The sequence below is a fragment of the Pleurodeles waltl genome, chromosome 3_1 (genome assembly GCF_031143425.1).
Source record: "Pleurodeles waltl isolate 20211129_DDA chromosome 3_1, aPleWal1.hap1.20221129, whole genome shotgun sequence".
Lineage (NCBI taxonomy): Eukaryota > Metazoa > Chordata > Amphibia > Caudata > Salamandridae > Pleurodeles > Pleurodeles waltl.
Genome location: NC_090440.1, coordinates 391,603,206 through 391,625,011, shown reverse-complemented (window position 1 = coordinate 391,625,011; position 21,806 = coordinate 391,603,206). Strand labels below are relative to the sequence as shown.

Sequence of the window (21,806 nt, the reverse complement as noted above, 5' to 3'; positions counted from 1 at the left end):
CTTGCAATCCCAAGGACCAAACACGGGGCATGTTGCCCCCTCCAGAACCTGTGGGCAAGTCACCCACTCAAGAGATTGTGGCCTTTCACTCCCCAGGACCAAGCACAGGGCATGTTGCCCCCTCCAGAACCAGTGGTCTTGTTTCCGCTCCTGGCTGAGGTGCCCCCCCTCTCCCTGAGGTGCCTGCCTATTTGCCAACTGATGCCCTTGCAGTGTTCACTCTGTGTTGATGCAGGTGACAAGTAGGGCCTTGGACTTTAGCCTGTGGCAATATGGCCCAAACAAACTGAGGAGTGGGCAGTGTCCCTTGTTCTGTACATTTGTAAATAGCTGTTACATTGGGTAACGCATTATTTTTTTAATGTGTTGATATCATTACAATCACTTTGGTACATTCGTTTTGTCCTTGCATTATTGAGCCGATTTAGGGGGTTTAACTTGTTTTCTTGTGCATCTGGTTATGTGTATGGTTTGTGTGTATGGGGTGTGTGTTGTGAGTGTGTGTGTGTCACTGTCAATTCCCCCTCCCCCTTGTGTGCTATGCGGCTGTACTCACCGTCGTCACCTTTGCCGGCGTTGGTGGTGGAGCTGAACGTAGAATATCATCGGAAATACATGCAGTTTATGTTCCATGGCAGCGTGGGTCTGCCCTGTGTCTCCAGTGGTGAGTCCTTTCCCTTCTGAGCTCAGTTTCCGCCAGGCTTTTGATGTCATTCATACCGCCCTGGAAAAGGTGGTGGATTCTGTAGTTGTAATGGTGGGCGGAACTTTGACTTCCGCCTGGCTGTAGGCGGCTACCGCTGTGGTGGCTGTTGTTTCTGCCCTGGCGGTCGGTGTGGTACATTGGCTGTCTTTCGGAGATCTTTCCTCCATGGTCATAATTTGGAGGTAATTACCGCCGGCCTGTTGGCCCGACTGCCAGGGTCGTAATGAGGGCCTTAGTCATCAAAAAAACTGTAACATTACAAAATATAACATAACACATTGATAGATTAGTAAAACTCTGTGTGAAAACCTAAACCAACACATTACAGAAAAAGACTACAATTACTACAACTGAATGTACTAAAACCCCAAAAACAACACTATAACTAAGGGCCTCATTACGTGGCTAGTGGTCTTGAGACTGCCAGCATCATGGTGGCAGTCGGACCACCACACTCCAGGTGGTCGGACTGCCACATTACGACCTTGGCGGTCAGACCTCCAGGAGATGACCACCCCCACCAGGAACATAGTTCTCAGTTTCATGGTGGCCGTCTCAGTCCTGGTCAGCCACAGCGGTGCTGAGTTCAGCGCCACCATGCTGATCATGAGTCCAGTTTCTGTCAGCCTTTTCATGGTGTGAACCCCTCCATGAAAAGGCTGACAGTAACTCAGTGGTGGGAGCCACGGGGAGCCCCTACAATGCCCATGACCACGTCATAGGCAGTGCAGGGGCCCCCCTGCTCAGCACCTTTAGAATGCACACTGTCTGCTACTGCAGACATTTGTGTATTCCAAGGGAGCAGGGAGCACCCTCTGTGTGACGGCAATGGACTCGGTTCCTCCAGTGCCGCTGCATGGTTTCCACTGGGCTGACTGGGGGAAACCTCTGACTTCTGAGGTATCTGCCTCTCAGCCCAGGGGAAACCTTGTAATAGGGCCGGGGGTAGACCACCAGCTCCATGGTGGTCTCCTCTACAAATGTCTGGCGGTCCAGGTTTCAGACCGCTAGACTCGTAATGAAGCCCTAACTTAGACCTAACCTAGAACTCCCCTTTACATCCCTACTGCTCGCAAAACCCTACAAAAAATAACCAACAAACAAGAATGGCCTGTTCCACAAAACTGCAGCACCATCCTGTGATGTGAATCCTGAAAAATAGACTAAAAATGACACAAAAAGACTATAAAATAGAAAGTAGCTGCAAAAAAAAATGGCCACTGAATGAAACTGAAAAAATATTGCCCAGAAGAAGGAATGGGAAAAGAGGTAAAACATGTTTTATAAATGTTTTCAAAATTATGAAAGATTGTTAAATATGGTAAATAATATTGTTAAAAAAAAAGTGTAAACAATTGCAAGGTAGAAATTAGAAGATCCACTAAATATATAGAATTATGTATTGAAAAAAGTTATGGTAAAATATGTGAAACAATAGAAAAAATGTAAAATGTACCACACACAACCCTGTTGAAGTACTTATCTACTAATGAATATGCATTAAAAATTGTTTTAATTATCAATATATAATTATTTTTGTAACTAGCAAAATATACGTTAAACAATGTACAAATATAATATAAACTTAAAAATAGATAAAAATTGAAAAGTGTGTTGCATATCTAGTCTATATCTAGTCTATGAAAATATCTAAATAATAATATTTATTGCAAACATACAACCAACTACTATGTTAATTATCTTTCTAAACATCAACAATACTAATTAAGGGCCTTATTATGAGTTTGACGGTCACAGGGAAGATGCCACCGCCATTGTGCTGACATCCCCCCGAGCGTATTACAATGTTCCCGCCGGGCTGACCGGCAGGATCATTGTAATACAAGGTTCCTATTGGACTCTCCAGCGAGAACCGTGCTACAATATTAGTCTTGGCTCCCTTAAGGGAGCCGAGGCCAATATTGTAGCATTCCATCCCCCTCAGAATAAACACTGTCTGCAAAGCAGACAGTGCACCTTTCAGACCCCCCACTCTGGCCCCTGGCACTGGCTTTTCATGGCAGGATCCCCACCATGGAAAGGCTGGTGGAAAGCTGAGTTTTAATCAGCCAGACAGCACTGAGTTCAGTGCCACCCTTGCTGAGTACAACTCAGGGTGCCGTCACCACATCGGGCATGATGTTCCTGTCGGGGACGGCTGGCTTAATTCCACAGTTGTGGTGGTCCGACCGTCACACCGAGCCGGGTAGTCCTTGGACCACAAGCCTGGTAATCAGGCCCTAAGTGGCATAAACAATTTCTAATACATAGAAATATATTTTAACAAAGGAATTTAGCACTAATGAGTTTAATTTAAACATCCTTACACCAACGTAAACTATTTAGGGAAGATGTGGGACACTATTGGAGTGGCATTTATTATTCGCAATCCAATATAAACCATTTTGGGGAACCTCCTAGTCACTAAAGGGGTGACATTTACTATTCCCACTCCAATCTAAACCAATTTGGAGAAGGTATTGGACACTAAATTGGTGAGATTTCATATACCCATTCTGATCTAAATAAATTTAGGAAAGGTGTTGGACACTAAAGGGGTGACATTTCCTATTCCCACTCCAATGTAAACCATATTAGGGATGGTGTTGGTCACTAAAGGGGTAACATTTATTATTCCCACTCCAATGTAAACCAATTTGCTGAATGTGTTGGATACTAATTGGGTGACATTAACTATTTGCACTCCAATTGCAACCATTTTAGCAAAGGTGATGGACACTATAAAGTTTATATACACAATCAATACTCCATATTCACACATAATTTGTAAGTATAAAATAAAATAAAAAATTGCTAAGGAGACTCAATACCCAAACTAAAAACCTATATATTTGAAATTAAACCTTAATATATATAATATGTTAATCACTAATTTTAAATATATTTTATTAATATGTATTAATAATCCTACATTTTGAAACATTCATACTCCAAATTTAAGAATTATTGAATATGTAAAAACACATACAACTAATGTTCTAATTAAACAATAAATACAAATTATATTACATTTACATTAACACATTTCAGGATATATTTCCAAACAACATAACTTATTCCAATAAAAGAAATAATAAAAATTACATTGTCATCTTTTTAATTAAAATTTAAATAATGCCTATAACATTTAAATGTACAAATATATCTTAATAATGTATACGTCATAAATGTTACATATTTATTCTATTTTCACAATTTACTCATGCATAATTTTGAATATTTTTTATTACATTTAGAATAATAAACAACATTTTTTTAACAATGATATTGTATTTTTTAACATTTAAAAATCATACAAATAGTATAATAGTTCCAATAAAAATTAATTTAAAACAATTCAAAAAATGGAAGAAAACTACATTAATGAAATGCTTTCAGTATTAAAATAAATTTAATAAATGTAATTTTTTCGAATATTGCCATAATGAAACTTATCATTTTAATATTTACAATAACATACATTTTAATTTATATCATTTATCAATACATTGAAATACGTATAAAATATTATTTATAAAATGTAATAATAATGTAACAAAATAGTTTTATTAATACTTCATTTTTTAAAATGGCATGATTAAGTTACTAAATTAGTTAGTCTTACTAAATACACAATTTTTTTTTTTTTAATACACATAAAATCAGACAGAGTAAACTAAAATACATATGAAATAACACTTATAAACAATATAATGTGCAACAACTTTTCTAAAATTATAATTTGTACAATTATATTAAAAGCAACACTTAAAATGATATTCTTACCTTCAATATTCTTGTCCATTTTTTATATCACGATATTCTTGACACAATATTTTGGGTGGCAATGTTTTTTATGCGATATTGTAGCCAAAATTGCAGTTCTCCTCTCATTCATTTATTTCATCAAGTGACTCTCAAAGTGAATCAACACCTGTTTTCTTTTCTGTATTTTATATATTTTGACTTAGGGCCTCAATATGAGGGTGGCGGGCCAGCCGCCGGCCAGCCAGCTCCATGGGGAGGAGACCGCTGCAGAGCTGGCGGTCTCCCCCCAAGCCATAATAAGATGTTTCCACTGGGGTGACTGGCGGAAACCTCGATATTAGGAGATTTCTGTCGGTCAGCCCATGGAGCTGGGGATAATGCCGTTGCACAGAGAGGGCCCCCAGCACCCTCGGAATGCACACTGCTGTGGCAGACAGTGCGCGTTCTGAGGGTGCTGGGGTGGGGGACCCCTGCACTGCCCACGACATGCTCACGGGCAGAGCAAGGGCTCCCCTCTGGCCCCCAGCACTGCCTTACCACCAGCCTTTTCATGGCGGGGACCATGCCATGAAGAGGCTAGCGGGAAAGGGACTTGTGATCAGCACGGCGGCGGTGCTGAACCCAGCACCACTGTGGCTGATCACGACACCGACCGGCACAACCCCACTGGGATCCGTGATCCTGGCGGTGGTGGCAGTCCCCTGGCAGTCCAACCACCAGATTCAAAATCTGGCAGTCTGACTACCAGGAGTGTGGCAGTCCAACCACTACAGTGGCTTTGGTGGTCCTCAGACCACCAAAGTCGTAATGAGGGCCGTAGTTTGAGATTAGAGAAAAAGGTGCTGTATGAATACAAAGTCACAGTAAGGTTTATAGGTTGTCTGTAATTCCCAAATGTCCTTCTGCTTGTTTGTAAGTTTTTACATAGGTGATTGCAGACACCTCTATAGTACAAACTACTGACATTAATACCCAAAAACTCTGTGAATATATGTAAGACTTTCGTTTGACACTTTACATACTTTAGTGCCCTGCGAAACTACTAAAATTCCAATGTTGGACTCTGAGGGACAGTGATCGATATGCTAATCATGACATTGCTAGTGTTAGACTACCAACACATACTCACACCCCTCATAGAATAGCAGTCACTCACGAACAGAAGGATTCTTACACTCTTCAAAGTAAAAATCAGCATTTATACACTTAATAAAGTTGCAGTTTCATGCCACTGACAACCCTAACAGTTCTCATAAAGAAGTAGAATCACACTACTGATGGCACTCTCATCAATATTGCTTTCCAGTGTAGCTCTATGGTTTATCCAGCCTTCCTAAAATGAAAAAGGTTTTTGGGTGCTAGTCACTGTAGGGCTATGTTAACTTTAAATTTCTCCTTGACCTGCTTTTAAAAACCATGCACCATGTCTTGTGGCCTATTAGGCCTAAGGGGCTGAATATGCATTTGGTGGATGGAAACACCCGTCCACCAAACTTCCAATGGGGAGGTCGCCGCGGTGCTGGCGACCTTCCCGCCGGACCCATTATGACTTTCCCACTAGGCTGACCATAGGAAACCAAGGTTTCCGCCAGTCAGCCCAGTGGGAAAGGTGCAGCAGCACTGAGCCGGCAGCAATGCTGCCGCATGCAGGGGACACCAGCACCCTTGAAACGTGCACTGTCTGCACAGCAGACAGTGAGCATTTCCAGGGTGCTGGGCAGGGGACCCTCTGCAATGCCTATGCCATTGGCATGGGCAGTGCAGGGGCCCCCCTGTGGCCCCCTGCACTGGTTCTCTGCCACCCTTTTCATGGCGGGGGAACCACCATGAAAAGGCTAGCAGAGAACAAGATTGTAATCAGCAGGAAGGTGCTGAGTTCAACACCTCCCTGGCTGATTACAACCAGCCTCGCTGTCAACCCGTCGGGATCTAGGATCCTGGTGGAGACACAGGTAGGTTGGCAGGTCTGCCTACCAACCTCGTAATGTGGCGGTAGGACCGCCACCGCAAGTCTGGAGGTCCTAGGACCGCCCGACTCGTAATCAGTGTAGGTGACTAATTAATATTTAAAAGGAAGTCTTTTACCTGTAAAAGGGGTTAGAGTAATTGGTCACAAATTAGCCTCCATGAACTTCAGGCAGAGAAAAGTAAATTTTCAAAAGTTACTTTACCTTAATATTTATTAAAAATTAAACTTCGTCATTGAATTGCACCTTTAATGACTTAAAAATTGTTGCTTCATTATTTTTCTAGCTGGCTCCATTCCTGGGATACAGTATTAGTATTTTAATATGAACTCTGATAGCTAGGCCTGCCACAGTGAAAATATTCTTTAGGGACTTGTCACTGGATGGACATAGTAATATTAATATTCTACCTGTCTCACTTTTAAATACAATGCACCTTTCTTTGTGGGCTATAAGGCTTACATAAAATTGACTTAATATTATTTGAAGGGGTTCATTTCCTATCAAAAAGGGGGTTATTGTGACATGTTGCACTGCATGTTTTGCACTACAGCAGTAGGGCTAAACAACCTGGGCCTGAAGCTATATTTGTACTGCCACTAGAATGGATGGCAGAAATAGGGCTGTAGTCTACTTGTGGCATGAAACTTTCAGGTGCTGTGTACATTTTGTACCATATAACATGGACTTATAGGCAAGCTAAATGTGCCAACTAGAAGTATGCCAATTCTGCCATGCTTAAAGTGGAAGCATAGGCAGTTTAATACTGTTTACAGGGGTAAAGTGAACAGAGATCTAGCATCAATAAAACATATAGAGCAAAGATTTGCTTGTGGGACATCTCATAAAAGATAGTCATTCCCTACAGATACTAACGTTATAACCAAACTAAGGAAAATAATAATTTTAAAGCGAAAATGGGACAGCTATAATTGAAGAGATACTATTGTCAACTCTATGTGTGTGTGCCCGCGCATGTGCTAACTCTCCAGTTTAAAAAAAAATGATCCATTTGAGGCAGCAAGAAATAGCACAAGCTGTAATAATTTAAACAGTATAAAATGATTGTTAATAGAATCTTTCAGGAAAGCCTTGATGGATCAATTAGCACATATGTAGAAGTATGACTCTTGCCTAAATTAGTGTTTTGAAACAAGTATCTATTGAAAAAACCCTTTCTCAAAATCTGACTAAATAACTAACATCTTAAAATTACTTGAAAGGAAGATTTTTGTGGGAGGCTTGCTTGTTCAAAATAATTGGCCCATATGCTTTTCCAGTACATTATTGATCTGGAAATACAAGGGAGTTCATGGCCTCTTGAAAACACAGTTTCACATCACATTCATGCTACATACTATAAACTTTTTACAATTTTAATTTCCAGTTGGTCACTCAATTGCAGAATCTGAGTACATTCTGGGTACACAGCATATACATATATGTCATATACATATCACGAGAACATTGTAATAGGTATTAAAAGGATTTGTTCATCATAATGAAAGATTTTGACTAGGAGCAACAGAAGAATAAAAAAGAATCTGGAAATGGACAATGAGATCAATTTTAAACAGAAATATTGTACTGTTCCTTTTGGCCTTGTATTTGGCCCTATGCAGTCCTGAACAGACCGTGTGAGCCAGTAAGGGGAGGGTTTTGAGGGTCGTAGAAGGCTTTATTTACTCTGTCTAGCCTCAGCTGCCACTGGCCACTGACTGGCTGAGCAGCTGTCCCTTCAGATGTAGACAGCTTGGGTCACTGCTGCTAGTGAGGAAAGGTATGGAAAGTGTCTTTTCAAAGGCAACTAAGTTTCAACATTTGGCAGTTTTTATGACTTGTAACAAGGCACTGCCAAAAAATGCAAAACATATTTTGAGGTGCCCTGTTCTGAAAAGCTTTGACTTTATTATTCATTTTCAGCTAATTCAAGCCACTTTGATACTAACAAATATTGGAGGTCATTACAACCCTGGCGGTCAAAGACCGCCAGGGCTGTTGTGGCGTTTGCACCGCCAACAGGCTGGTGGTGCAATTCAGAGATTTTTTTCCCGCCACATTTGCCCTGGCGGTGATAATCTGCCTGGGCAGTGCTGCTTGCAGCGCTTCCCAGGGGATTACGAGTCCCCGACTGCCAGCTTTTTCCTGGCGGTTTGAACTGCCAGGAAAAGGTGGCGGTACGGGGAGTCGCAGGGCACCCTGACAGGGCCCCATGCAGCTTTTCACTGTCTGCATAGCAGACAGTGAAAAGCGCAACGGGTGGAACTGCACCCGTCACACGGCCGCAACACCGCTGGCTCCATTTGGAGCCAGCTCTTGTGTTGCGGCAGAGATCCCCGCTGGGCCGGTGGGCGGAAACCAGGTTTCCGCCCGCCGGCCCAGCGGGGATCTCATAATGACCGCGGCGGGAGTGCGGCTGCATTGGCGGCCGCCAGGCGGTCAGATCTTGGCGGGCGGCTAAGGTCATAATGAGGGCCATTGTATTATATAACAGACTTTCAGAAATTGGAACACACCAAACCAGCTGAAATCGCAAACTGCCTGGCATCCTCCAGTCAAACTGTACCAGACGAAAAGTTGAAACACATTCATGAAGACATTTCTATTTGTGTTTGGATCTAGAGGTCTTTTGTCTTGAACTAACTGAACAAATCTTGGTGGCTGTTTAGTGCATTAGTACACATTATTTAAATATATCTTATGCATATAGTGTGTAATTGCAACATCTTATTAAAAAATAAACCCTCATTTGCCACTGGCATTCTCATCAAAGGGCAGCTCCAAGGATTTTCAACATTCTGTTGGGTGACATGTAATAATGTCTTCCTTATTTCTCTTCCACTACCATGCCCCTCCTCTTTTTATGTGTACAATTCTCTGGCTGGACAGTAACCTGAAATTATTTGAAGCAAGAGAAATAGAGAGAGGAGAGGCATTGAGAGATGGAGAGAGAGGTGGGACGAGGTAAGGAGAGTGGTGAAATAAATGGAGGAGAAATAAAGAGAGGTGAGACAGAAACAGAGCAGGCAAGTGCAGAGAGAAGTGTGAGGTAGAGAGTGGTGTATTGAGAGAGAAACAAGATGAAATAGGTGCAGTAGAGATAGTAGAGAGAGAGAAAAAAGTGGTAGGTACATTGTAATGTAGTGATGGGGTGGGAAAGAAACAAAGAGATAGGGATGAGATAGAGGAGGTTATGTGATATAAGGAGAAGCACGAGACAGAATTTTTTTGTTTTTTAAATTAATTGACATCAACTGCCTGAAAGCGCAAGGTTGGGGTTCAGTAGGCTGTGCATGCACACTAGACACACTATAGGGGTCATTACAACTTTGGTGGTCGGAATGATCCAACCGCCAAAGCTGCGGGGAGAAGGCTGCCATCATACCGACGCCCCCTGAATCGTATTACAATATTTCCATGGGGCTGACCAGCAGAAACATCTCATATTATGATCTCTCCATGGGTCAGTCCAAAGTCGCGGCTCTCTGCGATCACAAGGGGTGGGGCGGGTGTGACATGCACGGGTGGGGGGATGGAAGGGGTGACATTTAACAACAAAATTAAAAAATAAAAACTTACCTGATCTGCCCCCGCACCACTCCTCTTTCTCCCGTCACTGCGGGCACATGCTTCCAGCCTGCCCTGCAGCCAATCCTGACGCTGCTCAGAGCAGGGTCAGGATTGGCTGGGAGTGCCCAGCCACGCCATGCCACTCCCAGTCACACTGGGAGATTGTGCCTTCTCTCTCCAGTCTGGCAACACAGTGGCGGGCTGGAGACAGCACACTGCTCATGTGTGTTTGGCCGGCCTGAGATGGCTGGCCAAACACGCATGCACTCTGAGGGGAGTGCACAGTGCACTCCCCTCATTCCCGTCATCCCCCAATGCCCAGCCCCTTTCATAACGAAAGGATACTAAACACAGTTTATTATCCTTTCTTTGTGAAAAGTTTTGCATCTTTTGCTGCTGACAGGGGCTGACGCTCCTCCGCCCTAACAGAAGAGCTGCCGCTGTTAGCCCGGCGGAAACAGTGCCACAGCATTGGCCTCGGCTCCCTCGAGGGAGCCGAGGCCAATGCCATGCCGCAATAGCACCCTCGTTCAGAGGGCGCTGGAAGGGGGAGTCCTGCACTGCCCATGCTGCTGGCATGGGAAGTGCAGGGGCCTCCCTATGGCCCCCAGCACTGGCGTTCCGCCAGCCTTTTCATGGCAGAGAGTTGTGATCAGCACGGTGGCACTGAACTCAGCACTGCTGTGGCTGACCACCACTCCAACTGTCGCCACCCTGCCGGGACCCATGATCCTGGTGGTGGCAGCGGTCCCATGGCGTTCTGACTGCCAGGGGTGTAATCTGGCGGATGGACCATCAGGAGTGTAGTTGTCCAAACTCCACTGCAGGTTTGGCTGTCCTTGGATCTCCAAACTCGTAAAGACCTCCTATGTTTCTGTGAAGATGGATGTCCAGCTATCAAATAAACATGAATGTTACCATTTAACCAAGACTTCTGGTTTGGCCAATACCTTTACTAGGAGGACCCTTGGGAGCTGGGGGTCCTGACATTTGCCCCCCTAATCAATGCCTTAAGCCTTCTCTGTAACAAACTGCATGTAAAATGAGGCTACGTACTGTGCTGCACGTGTTTTTCAGGAGGCAGATGTGGCAAGAATAAATAAAACAAATCCTTTCAACATTGCACTAGAGTTTGTTGCAGCTGCCTAATGGCTGAGCATTGAAGGACAGTAGTTGAAGGGAAATGCACGGCCTGCAACAAACCAAAAAGAGCTTCTTGGAAAAATGGGCAGAATCTCCCAACTAGAGCTCACTTCAAGTGGCGTCCCCTGACAGAAGAATACTTGAACATTTGAGCAGCACTGGAAGACTGACACAATGAACAACATAGTGTTGCAATCAACTGCAATGTTCGAGCAACACTAACACATAATGGAAGAAACCAATTTTCACAAATTCCTTTTGGTCTGTTATCTGGCACAAATCGAATTACATAAATAATTTCCTGTCAAGAACACAAATTGCTTCAGTGTCCTGGGGTAGACCCAAAGAAATTGTATTATCTCATTAATTCCTTGCCATATCTTTCTGTAAAGTGTATGGCATTTCTGTCACTATATTTGAAAAATGTCTCTGTAAAATGCTTCCTTTGGCCACATGTTTTCCAGCTTTTTAGGACTGGTGTCGGCCAAGGCCTTTTGATTTTACTACAGTATTAGATATAGGGGATTTTAGCCACCTCTCCACTGGTCTGTTGTGTCATTCACATTTTTGTTTCCACCCACTATAGAATATAGCATGGGGCAGTGGGTCAACCTACTTAAACCACTGGTTAATTGCATTTTGTTCTATCAGGAGGAACACATCCACACACAAGCTATGTCCCTTCAGTGCCAGTGTTTTTTTTTTACTTTCTATTTATTTAAGTGTTGCCTTGGTGTTTAGAGCCTGATGTGATAACAGCATCCTTCTGATGCACATCCCATCTTTATCATATCCCATCTCCTGCCAATGCTGTTGTAAATTTCTTTTGGAGTGGTTTGCTTTTTTGACTGCTGCTATTTCACAACATAACAGATTATTTCACCTTCTGTCATTTGTTCTTGCCTTATTTAATTTGTGCCTTCTTTCATTCCACTTTCTTTCGCTCTCTTTCTTTTTCTTTGTTCCTTCTTTCTCCTTCTTTCTTTTTTCTTTTTTTTTTCTTCCTTCTCTCTTTTTATGTCTTTCTTTTCTTGTTCTATCTTTCCTTCTATCTTTCTTTTTCTTTCATTCTTTCTCCTCCTCTCTTTTTTCCTTTCATTTTCTCTTTCCTGTGCTCTTTCCTTCTTTTTCCTAATCTCTTTCTTTTTATCTCTTTCTTTCTTACTCTTTCCTTCTCTTTCTTTCTATTTCTTCCTTCCTTTCTTTCACTCTTTCTTGCCTTCTTTCTTCCTTGCCTATTCTCTTGCCTACTTTCTTTCATTCTTCCTTTCTTAAATACAAGAGGCTTGCAGAAAATGCTAGACTGATCATCATTTTTAGTTTGTGTTAATCAAGACCTTGAGATTTTACTATAATAATGTGTATAGCATGGTTACTTGAAATACACTTCCTTAAATAAACATTAAGGCTCCAGCACTCCACGAAGGTTAGAAAGGTTTATTATAACCAAGCAGGAACGCGTTTCGGCGTGACCGCCTTCTTCAACCTGCGGGCCGCCATTTTGGCCCCCTTTAAATATCCTTAGTAGTAACATTGATTTAAAGCAATACACTCCCTTTGAAAATTAAATAACCACTACATTATACTCCATTTGAGAAAAAATTTGTGAATTATATGCAAAAATATAAACCTAGTGCCCCAATATGCTAATAAACATGACAAAATGAACAAGTACACACATAAAGATATCAAAGAAACAATAATGAAACTTTACACATCTTAGTAAATATTAATGAATGAAATAAGATATTTGTCTCTGGGAAACTGCTGTGTGTATTCATCTGAAGAAAATATGTATGAGAAATCCACCAGGTCCAATCACATTGATATTAATATTAAGTAGGGCATTGTTTGTAGGGACAATTATTAAAATGAAAAAGATTCCCATATACTCATTCACCATCTCAAAAAATAGTTGACACGTTATAATAAACTTATTCATATCATTAATGAAAAGTAATCCATAATTTAACAATGCTAACCTAAATGTATGTATAACTCTTCACTCGAGTTAAGCCCCACTGGTTCTCTTGAATCGAATGCCAATATATATCTAGACTCTAATCTCCTCAGCTGTTTTTCCCTATCTCCTCCACGGATATCCTTCCTGATTCCATCTATTACACTATATTTAACTTGTTCCATGCGACCTCCATGAAATTCATGGATGTGTCGGGCAACCGGGTAAGACTCATCTCTATTAACTATGGCCCTTAAATGTTGTAAAATTCTTTTGTGCACTTGGAGTTTGGTGCTACCTACATATAGCTTGGGGCAACTACATTTTAAAATATAAACTACATGGTCACTTTTGCAGTCGTATCTGCCTTTGATGGTATGTGTAGTTCTGTCGGTTAATTGAATAGTTTTGATGTTTTCCCCATTTTTACATGCCTTACACTTGGTGCATTTGAAAAATCCATCTGGTGCCTTTAACCAACTCTTAATCGATGGTTTCTCTTGTCTCACATCATTTTTGACCAACAAATCTTTCATTGATTTTCCCTTTCTATAAGTTATGGTGGGCCTATTGCTTATTAGTGTGCCTATAACTGGATCACTTTTGAGCATATGCCAATGTTGTTGCAGTAACTTTCTTACGGAGTCATGTGCAGTATTAAATGTAGTAATAAATCTCACGATCCCCGTATCATTATGTTTTTTGTCATTCTTGATGTCCAGCACATTAGTTTTATTATCTGTCGTAAATAGTAACTGTTCCCTCATTCGGGATTTTACTCTTCTAACGGTGTTCTCTAAAACCTCATTGGCATAGCCTCTCTGTTTCAATCTTTCTATCATTTCACTCTCTACATTAGCATAATTTTGTTCTGTACTACAAATCCTTTTTGCTCTTAACAACTCTCCATAAGGAATATTATGTTTCAATGGCTGTGGATGATAACTTTTGGCATGTAATATACTGTTTCCAGCTGTGCTCTTCCTGTGTAGTGTTGTCTCAATTCTATTGTCCATTACGATCACTGATATATCTAAAAACTCAATCTTTTGCGAATCAATCTTGCCTGTGAATCTCAAATTGCAAGTGTTGTCATTGATTTCTTTGATAAATTCATGGGCAGTGGTTAAGTCTCCCTTTCAAATTATAAAGATATCATCAATGTACCTGAGCCACATAATAATATTGTCACTCCATTTGTCTAGGGGAGAATTATTTAAAATCTGCATGGTTACTTATAGGAATTTTGCCAGAATTGCATTAGTCTGTGCCTGATGTCATTCACATTTTCTCCAGCATGCATTAAAGAGTACTCTACCAACCCTCTTCAGCCATTGGCTGACTTTACTATGAGCTGCAGCATGCCCTCCCTTCACAAGAAGTACATCAATACACAAAGGGCCTGATTATGAGTCTGGAGGTCTGAAGACCGCCAGACTCGCGGTGTCAGTTGAACCGTCACAGCTGTGGCAGTCCGATCACGACATTACAACCCTGGCAGTCCGACCACCAGGGGACCATCCTCTCCACCAGGATCTCTAATCCCGACAGGATGATGGCGGTCTTGGTTGTGATCAGCCAGGGCGGTGCTGAAGTCAATGCCGCCCTACTGATTACAACCTTGTTGCCCACCATCCTTGAAGAGGTCTGACCGCCATGAAGAGGCTGGCAGAGAACAAGTGAAGGGAGCCAAAAGGGTGGCCCTTGCACTGCCCCTGCACATAGAATGGGCAGTGGGGGGTCCCCCTGCCCAGCACCGTTGGAATGTGCAGACGGTGCGCATTTCAAGGGTGCTGGTGCACCCTGCGTGGGGCAGCATTGCCGCTGGCTCAATTATGAGTAGGGAACAATGCTGCTGTACCTTTCCTATTGGGCTGATGGCAGCCCAATGGGAAAGTTATAATGCGGCCAGTGGGGAGACTGGCAGCACTGTGTTGGTCTCCTCATCAGGAGTTTGGCAGTCGGATGTTTCCGACCACCAAACACATAATGACCCCCTTATGTCTTCCATTCAGTGCCAGGGCATACTTAAGTAATGTGTGGGTTTTTGAGACCAATAACAAGTGTTCCATTCAGTGCCAAGATATACTATAGTAAAGTTTGGGTTTTTGAGACCACTAAAATGTTTCACCTGTAGCAAGTTATTTTTTAAGACTGATGAGGGCCGACCATATTTCCAAACAATACAGTTTTGCAAAAACCATAACAAAACAAAACAAAACAAGAATTGCCAGAAGGCTGGAGGCCAACGCTAGACCTAATGGCTTTGCCACTGCTTGTTTTTTAGCGAAAGAAATTCCTCTGAGCATACCTAGCTGGAGGAGTCTGAGCTTGGTGCAATATCGAGCTGTTTTGTTGCGGCCTTTCATACAGGTTGATTAGGCCCTTGTTCTCCTGTCAGCATGTGTTGTCCCAGGGTATAAACAGGAGAAAGAATATATTTTGTAAAGCATATGAACATTATACAGCTTCACCGAAAGATGATAAATTTGAGAAATTATTAATTAGAACTGAACAAAAAATTTCGCACTCAACGGTTAGATACTCCTTAGAAATGATTACCATCAAAGTAATCGTTATGTCTCACAGGACAACCACCTCGAAAACTGCTATTCTAAAATCTAAAGCCGCAGCAGACAACTATTTTAATTAACGAACGCGTCGTAAATCTTTGTGGTGAAAGTTCATTTATTTTATAGTTCTTTCCAAGATTTTATTACATGACTGAATTATTTTAATTACACAAGGAATTAATCGGGGCAATAAATTGCAGCAGGGTCTGTGAGGCGGTTGATATTTTAATTTGAAAGCCGTGTTTATCATGGTGGTGAAGGCACCAATCATGATGCACAGTTCTCACTGCGGGTTCATAAACTATGTACATGGATGCCCCTGCGAAAAAGCCTGTTTGACTGCTGATAACGTTCTCCGTCACTTAAGTTCCTAAACTGAAAGGAAATACTCCTCATCATTTTCCCATTTGAATCAATCCAATTTCGCACGACGCTTATATGAGGCCAGTGGTGCTTTTTTGTGCAAATTTTCTGCTCACTGTGCGGAGGATGTTCCCTCAGCAGACAAATTACTGCTGCTACTTAGGACGCTATAACAGGCCCGGGTTACTTATTACTATACTAGTCTTACGGGCACATTATCCAAGTATGTAGAGCACTCGACAGTTTCCAGATTACCTCTTTACATCAGGCCTACATTGTTGTGACAGTTTCTACAATGCTTGTATACCTTAATTCTGTGGTTTAAATGGGTCAATACTCACTGGAACAGAATACCTGCCAATCCGAATTTTTCACTCATCAGTACCCGAGCTTCTCGTTAGCCATGGAGTGTACCTGTAATGTGATGAACAGCAGGGTAGGCTCGGGCTAGGTATGTCTATCAGCCCGAAACAGGTGCTGCTGCTGAGAAGCTTGTGAGCGCGCCCAGCCTCTGTGTAGCCTTGGGAAGAATTGCTGCTGAAGACAACGGCAGCATTCATTTGGAATTCCCCGGCCTGTCAGTGGTTGCGGAGGGCCCTCATCACTACCTGATTTACGGTGTGGGGTGTCATTAGGCCCTGTGCTATCAATCACACTATGCGTCTCGTGCCACACAGCATATCTTGACGAAGTGATGAGTGCGTCTTTCTTTGGCCAGGGAGAGTTGGAAAGGCTGTTACTTAAGACAGCAGAAGTAGATGCGCCTCACAGAGCCACAATGGAGCGTTCTCCACCAAACGTAATGTATTTTTCGTAAAATGCAAACATCAACTGCCAGGAAAAATGTATGTGTTTGTAAAATATAAACACATCGAATATATGTAATGCTGTGCGTGAGCGGCTTGGTGGGCAAGTGCTTGTACTGTACGTGCTTTCATAAATGAAGTGTGTGTTTGTGTCTAGTGTCCATCTCTATCAAAATTACGCCAGCAATTCCGCAAGCCCAGATCCGAAAACCCTGCATAAGCACTCTGCAGGCAACGATCTATAAAGATAAGGTAGTGGATGGTCCGGTCCGTGGAACTAGTTACCATGAAGACGATTTATCGCAATACAAACCAGGAATTAGTAGTTCAGGAGTTGCCATTATAGCGTTTCAATGAACATGAAAATTAAAGAAAGAAGCATCTAGAAGGAAAATGGCTGAGCCAAAGGAACGTGAGAAGACGGGTACACGTGCATTTAGTCTGGTGGCCTGGTGAACGTTGGCCCATGGATTTTTTTTTGCCAGTTGACTCTGTCCCTGCAGCCTCTCTGTGCCAAGCCTGCACAAGCCTGTCAATCCTGCAGCACATGCTCTTCATGTGCACTGTGCAGCGCATGCTTATTGGTGCAACTGAGAGAGCTGCATTCCTTATGCATAGCTTGCATGGAAGGCCATAATAATCCTTACTTGTACGATGCACTTTATTTTGTTTGCTCTTTATGTATAGCGCTTAAATTCACACTTCCTCCTCTGCACTGTAAATGGCAGCCGTTACTTTTACCCAGTTTTAATAGTACTCAATTTGTCGACCTTCAGTATTTAGCCCATTGAATGTAATGGGTGCTCATGTAAAGCGACCCAACACCTTCCAGTCAAGTTTGCACTATATAAAACTGAAAAATTAATAAAATGTTAGCATTCTGCCCCAAAATCCGTGGCTCATTTTGGTGAGTACATGCACTAATTGTGCCATATTTAAAGCTCTGCCTAAGGTATACGCTGCAGTTATAGTTCAACAATGTTCTTGTATATGAAGTGTATATTGTGAGGAGTTTCCACAATGACCCTACATGTAAAGCACACAGTTCTGTGATCCTTTCCATATTACCCTGCATGCAGTGCTTAATCTGTCAAATGTTTTGTTCATAAGTCTGCAGCCGGTGCTATTGAAGGTCTGGGTGCAAATATCAAACCTGAGGACCTGGCATTCTTCCTCATGCTTCTTTAATGTCCACTAGCACCTCCTACATCTTTATCTTAGTCTTGCAAGTAATTTTTCATTCCTGCCTTTTCTCTGTGTCACAAATTCTCAATTTTTCTTTTCCTCCTTCTTTCTCCTTTCTGTGTACCCCCTCTTGCTGTAGATCAAAGTTGGTGAGGAAAAATAAGTGCCGGCCACCAAAAATGAGTGCATTTGGGCCCCAACTGCAACCAGTGGCTCAAATTAAGCACTGCCTCCATGTAAAGTACAAGTGTCATATCAACTTCCTTACTGCAATGCATGTAAAGCACATGCTGCTATGCCTGTTTCCATTTTACCTACCCAGAGATGTTTTAAGGCATGGGGAAAGTGGGCAATCGCAGCGGGCACCCACGTTCTGAGGGGGCCACTGGGAAAGTGAAACTTCGCTCTCTTAGACAGATATTCTGCTATTCTATCTAAACTTTTTCCCTCAGGCTACCTCTATTTCTGACCACCTCTCTATGCAGTATCATTCTATGGATTTTTTAGGTCCTGGGCAAGGCATAATTCAAATATTTTTATGTGACTCTGTTAAAGTTTAACATATAATTTACCATTGTTTTGCACCATGCAGGCTTGAATTAGCAGGAAATGGGTAATAAAATTAAAACTTGTTCCTAATAGAGGCTCGCAAAATATGCTTTGCCTGCAGCTCCCAAAACCCATACATCGACACTGTACCTAGCCTTTGACCGACAAACTGACTCCATTTTATAAGTATGATTATCAAGTCCTGATTTTTTACCTTCTTGACTAGAGTAATACTAGACATCTAAACAAATTGGAATCCGAGTGCCTGACTAACTCAGGTGTTTGTGTTTTAACAATAGTCTTGGTTTTTGCTCAAACACAATTGTACGAAACTTTAAGAACCAACTACTGCTGAGGTTAAGTGAGGTTAACTGAGGTTTGATTTTTTTGATTTGGTAGATGCATATTTTTCCTCCGTTCATAAACAGAGAAACAATAGGACACAATACAATGTAGTATTCACGTTTTATTAAGATGACATCAGGATTCATTGACTCATTCAGGAATATTTATGGCGTGCACACCTACAGATATGCACATATTACTAGGTCCCACACGGGGCAACCTCACAGAAGCAGTTAAGCTATTACTTAATATTAAGAAGACCGACCTCAGCTCCAGCTGCTTGATAGCCTCGGGTTCTTGTCAGCCTTCCCTCGTATTTCAGCACAATCTCTTTAGCTTGCCTTCAAAGGAATTAAAATATAACATTTTGTTAATCCAATAAACCAGACAGGTTATTAGTAGAATATCATACTACATAGAACTCAGGGAAGTAATAAAACAGTAGTAGTCCTATAGCAACTGCCATAAATAACAATTGGCACTTATGTAAACAAGCATTGGCATAGCCAGTAGGTCTCACCTTAGAGAGCTTACAAGTGTTTAGCGATGCACCACATTATCCTGGGTTCTGTGCTGCCAGGGATTGAACAGCTATACAATTACTGCACACTGGGTCATGCAGTCAGATTCAGGAATACATGGTTGCCTCAGGAAAAATGTATGGACATATTCCAATGCTTTTTAATGCACAGAGAGAAAGACAAGTGGCTCGATCCAAGTCAACAGCACTATTACATTCTGTGTGCAACTGCATCACTAGAGCATTGAACAGTCATGAAAAAAGCAGTGAAGTACTTTCCAATGGCAGAGACATTCACATCCCTCCTCCCCCAGGCCTCTATTCATCAAGCGCCCTTCTCCAGAGTTTTCAATTTAAAACACTGCTTGCACCACCCACGTACCAGCAACCCACCGGCCCACCCTCTATCCCAGAACCCTGGGTATAGGAGCACTGGACACAGCAGCAACAACAAAATGCTCCCATTTGTCAGGTAGAGGGGAAATAAGAATAAACGGACGACATCGGGATCACTTAATCTCCGATCACCTGAAAACCAAAACATTAACCTGACCTTGTGTAATGTAACTGATGCTTTTGTAAAGCGATCCAGTATCTTCAGGTCAGTCGAGTTTGTTCTCTATAAAAATGCCCCCAAAAATGAATCTGACATTATGTAATGTAAGAAGCGCTCATGTAAAGCAGTTCATCGCCTTCGGGTAGCTTGAGCTCCCATTATGTATTAAAAACTGCCTTACAGACCCTGGGAAGCTGCCGTGAATGTGCTTTGAAATTAGAGCTCTGAGAGGAGGAGAACAACAGGAAGAGGCAGTGTGGCAGGCATGCAGCGACATGAGAGGAGGTGGGAGGGATGAATGCTGCTCTCATTTGTTAGGAAGAGGGGAAATAATGAATAAACAGGGGGTGGTGGCGGCCTCAATTAGTCTCTGCACACCTAAAAAACAAAGATTAACCTGACCTTGTGTAATGTAACTGGCAGTTTTGTAAAGTGATCAAATACCTTTGGGTCTGTTGAGTTCACGCTCTACAAAAATGCCCCAAAAAAAGAATCTGACCATGTATAATGTAACTAGCTTTGGGTTGCTCTAGTTCACATTATGTAAACAGGCGTCAGAAAAAAGTTGATGGGAGTTGCCCAAGCCTTGCCCTTAGCTGCTCTGCAAGTTTGGGCTGCTGAAGGACAGGTGATCGAGGTTGGCTAAAGCAAGAAGCAGCAAAGCATGCAGGACTTGGGGGAAATCTTTGCACTTTGAAGTGAGAGAAAATTAAAGAGGCGCCCTCCAAAACAGCGCATGGAGCATCTGACATTTCATACCACTATTTGAAAGCAAAGCAATTGTGAGGAGATAACAAGAATTACAGCCCTGTTTACAGAAACTGAAGTCTGAGCTTAGAGACACTGAAAACACTGAGCACTCATACGGAGTGCTCTTACACAAAAGAAAAAGTAGTCTCTATTTCAGTTGCTAGAATGGGACAAATGGAAGCCTAAAAGTAATGGGGAGCTGCTCTGTGAGAGTGAACAATGGATGAAAAGGAGGGACAAATAGGAAAGATTAACCACTTGGCAAGGTTTTTAAAAGGACACCGAAAGAAGCAAATGAAAAACAATTGACAGTCTGTAATCCCACTAAGTATAGACAACATGTCTCGAAGAGCTAGTGCAAGTGCCTCTCTTGGTTCGACCTAAAAAGTAGCTTTAAATAGCTGACAGGTACTATAATGTGTTGAAGTTTTTGGTTTCCTTAGGGTCTTCAAACTGTAGATTTCAAGTGCTTGGGTAGAACAATAGAAAGTGAATAGAAAAAATGTTTTCTTAATGTTAAATCATCTAATGCAGTTTCATAGTTAGATATTTGTTAATGTTGGCAAATGTGCGTTTTTAAAATATATTCATGTTGTATTTTAGTATATCAATCATTTCGATCATATTGATCATAACTTTAAAACCTGAAAACATGATTCTTTAAATGCCACACACAATTTATGCAAGCTATTATGAGATGATGTGCACATGTAAAATGTGCAACCTAGCACATGCATTCGTTGTTTTCCTGCAACTGATCAATTCAATCTCAGGCACTAGAGAAAGTTTTCCTACTGTCACACTTCTTACACGCCAATAAAAAATATAACCCTCTATCTTTGATTTGCTATGGTGTAATGCACAACTAAAGCCTTCTCCTCATGCATTCACTTAAACAGGCTTTAGATAGATCATTAATTTTTTAATTGCACCAATCTGCCAAATCCATGATGGCAGAAAATGCTGCTTTTGTCACTTGACCACAGTGTTTGTTAACTGTGGCGCATTGCCTTTTTTAGGTGAGGAAGACCTATCAAGCTAGTGC

General features: G+C 41.9%; 1 protein-coding gene across 1 annotated transcript in view; it reads right to left on the bottom strand.

Moving 5' to 3' along the window:
- TMC3 (transmembrane channel like 3) overlaps positions 1–21,806 on the bottom strand; it is a 627,915-nt gene that overhangs the window by 556,168 nt on the left and 49,941 nt on the right. Inside the window, exon 3 of the mRNA XM_069222582.1 lies at positions 19,201–19,276. Coding sequence (XP_069078683.1) covers positions 19,201–19,276 — 76 coding nt within the window. The remainder of the gene's footprint in view (positions 1–19,200; positions 19,277–21,806) is intronic.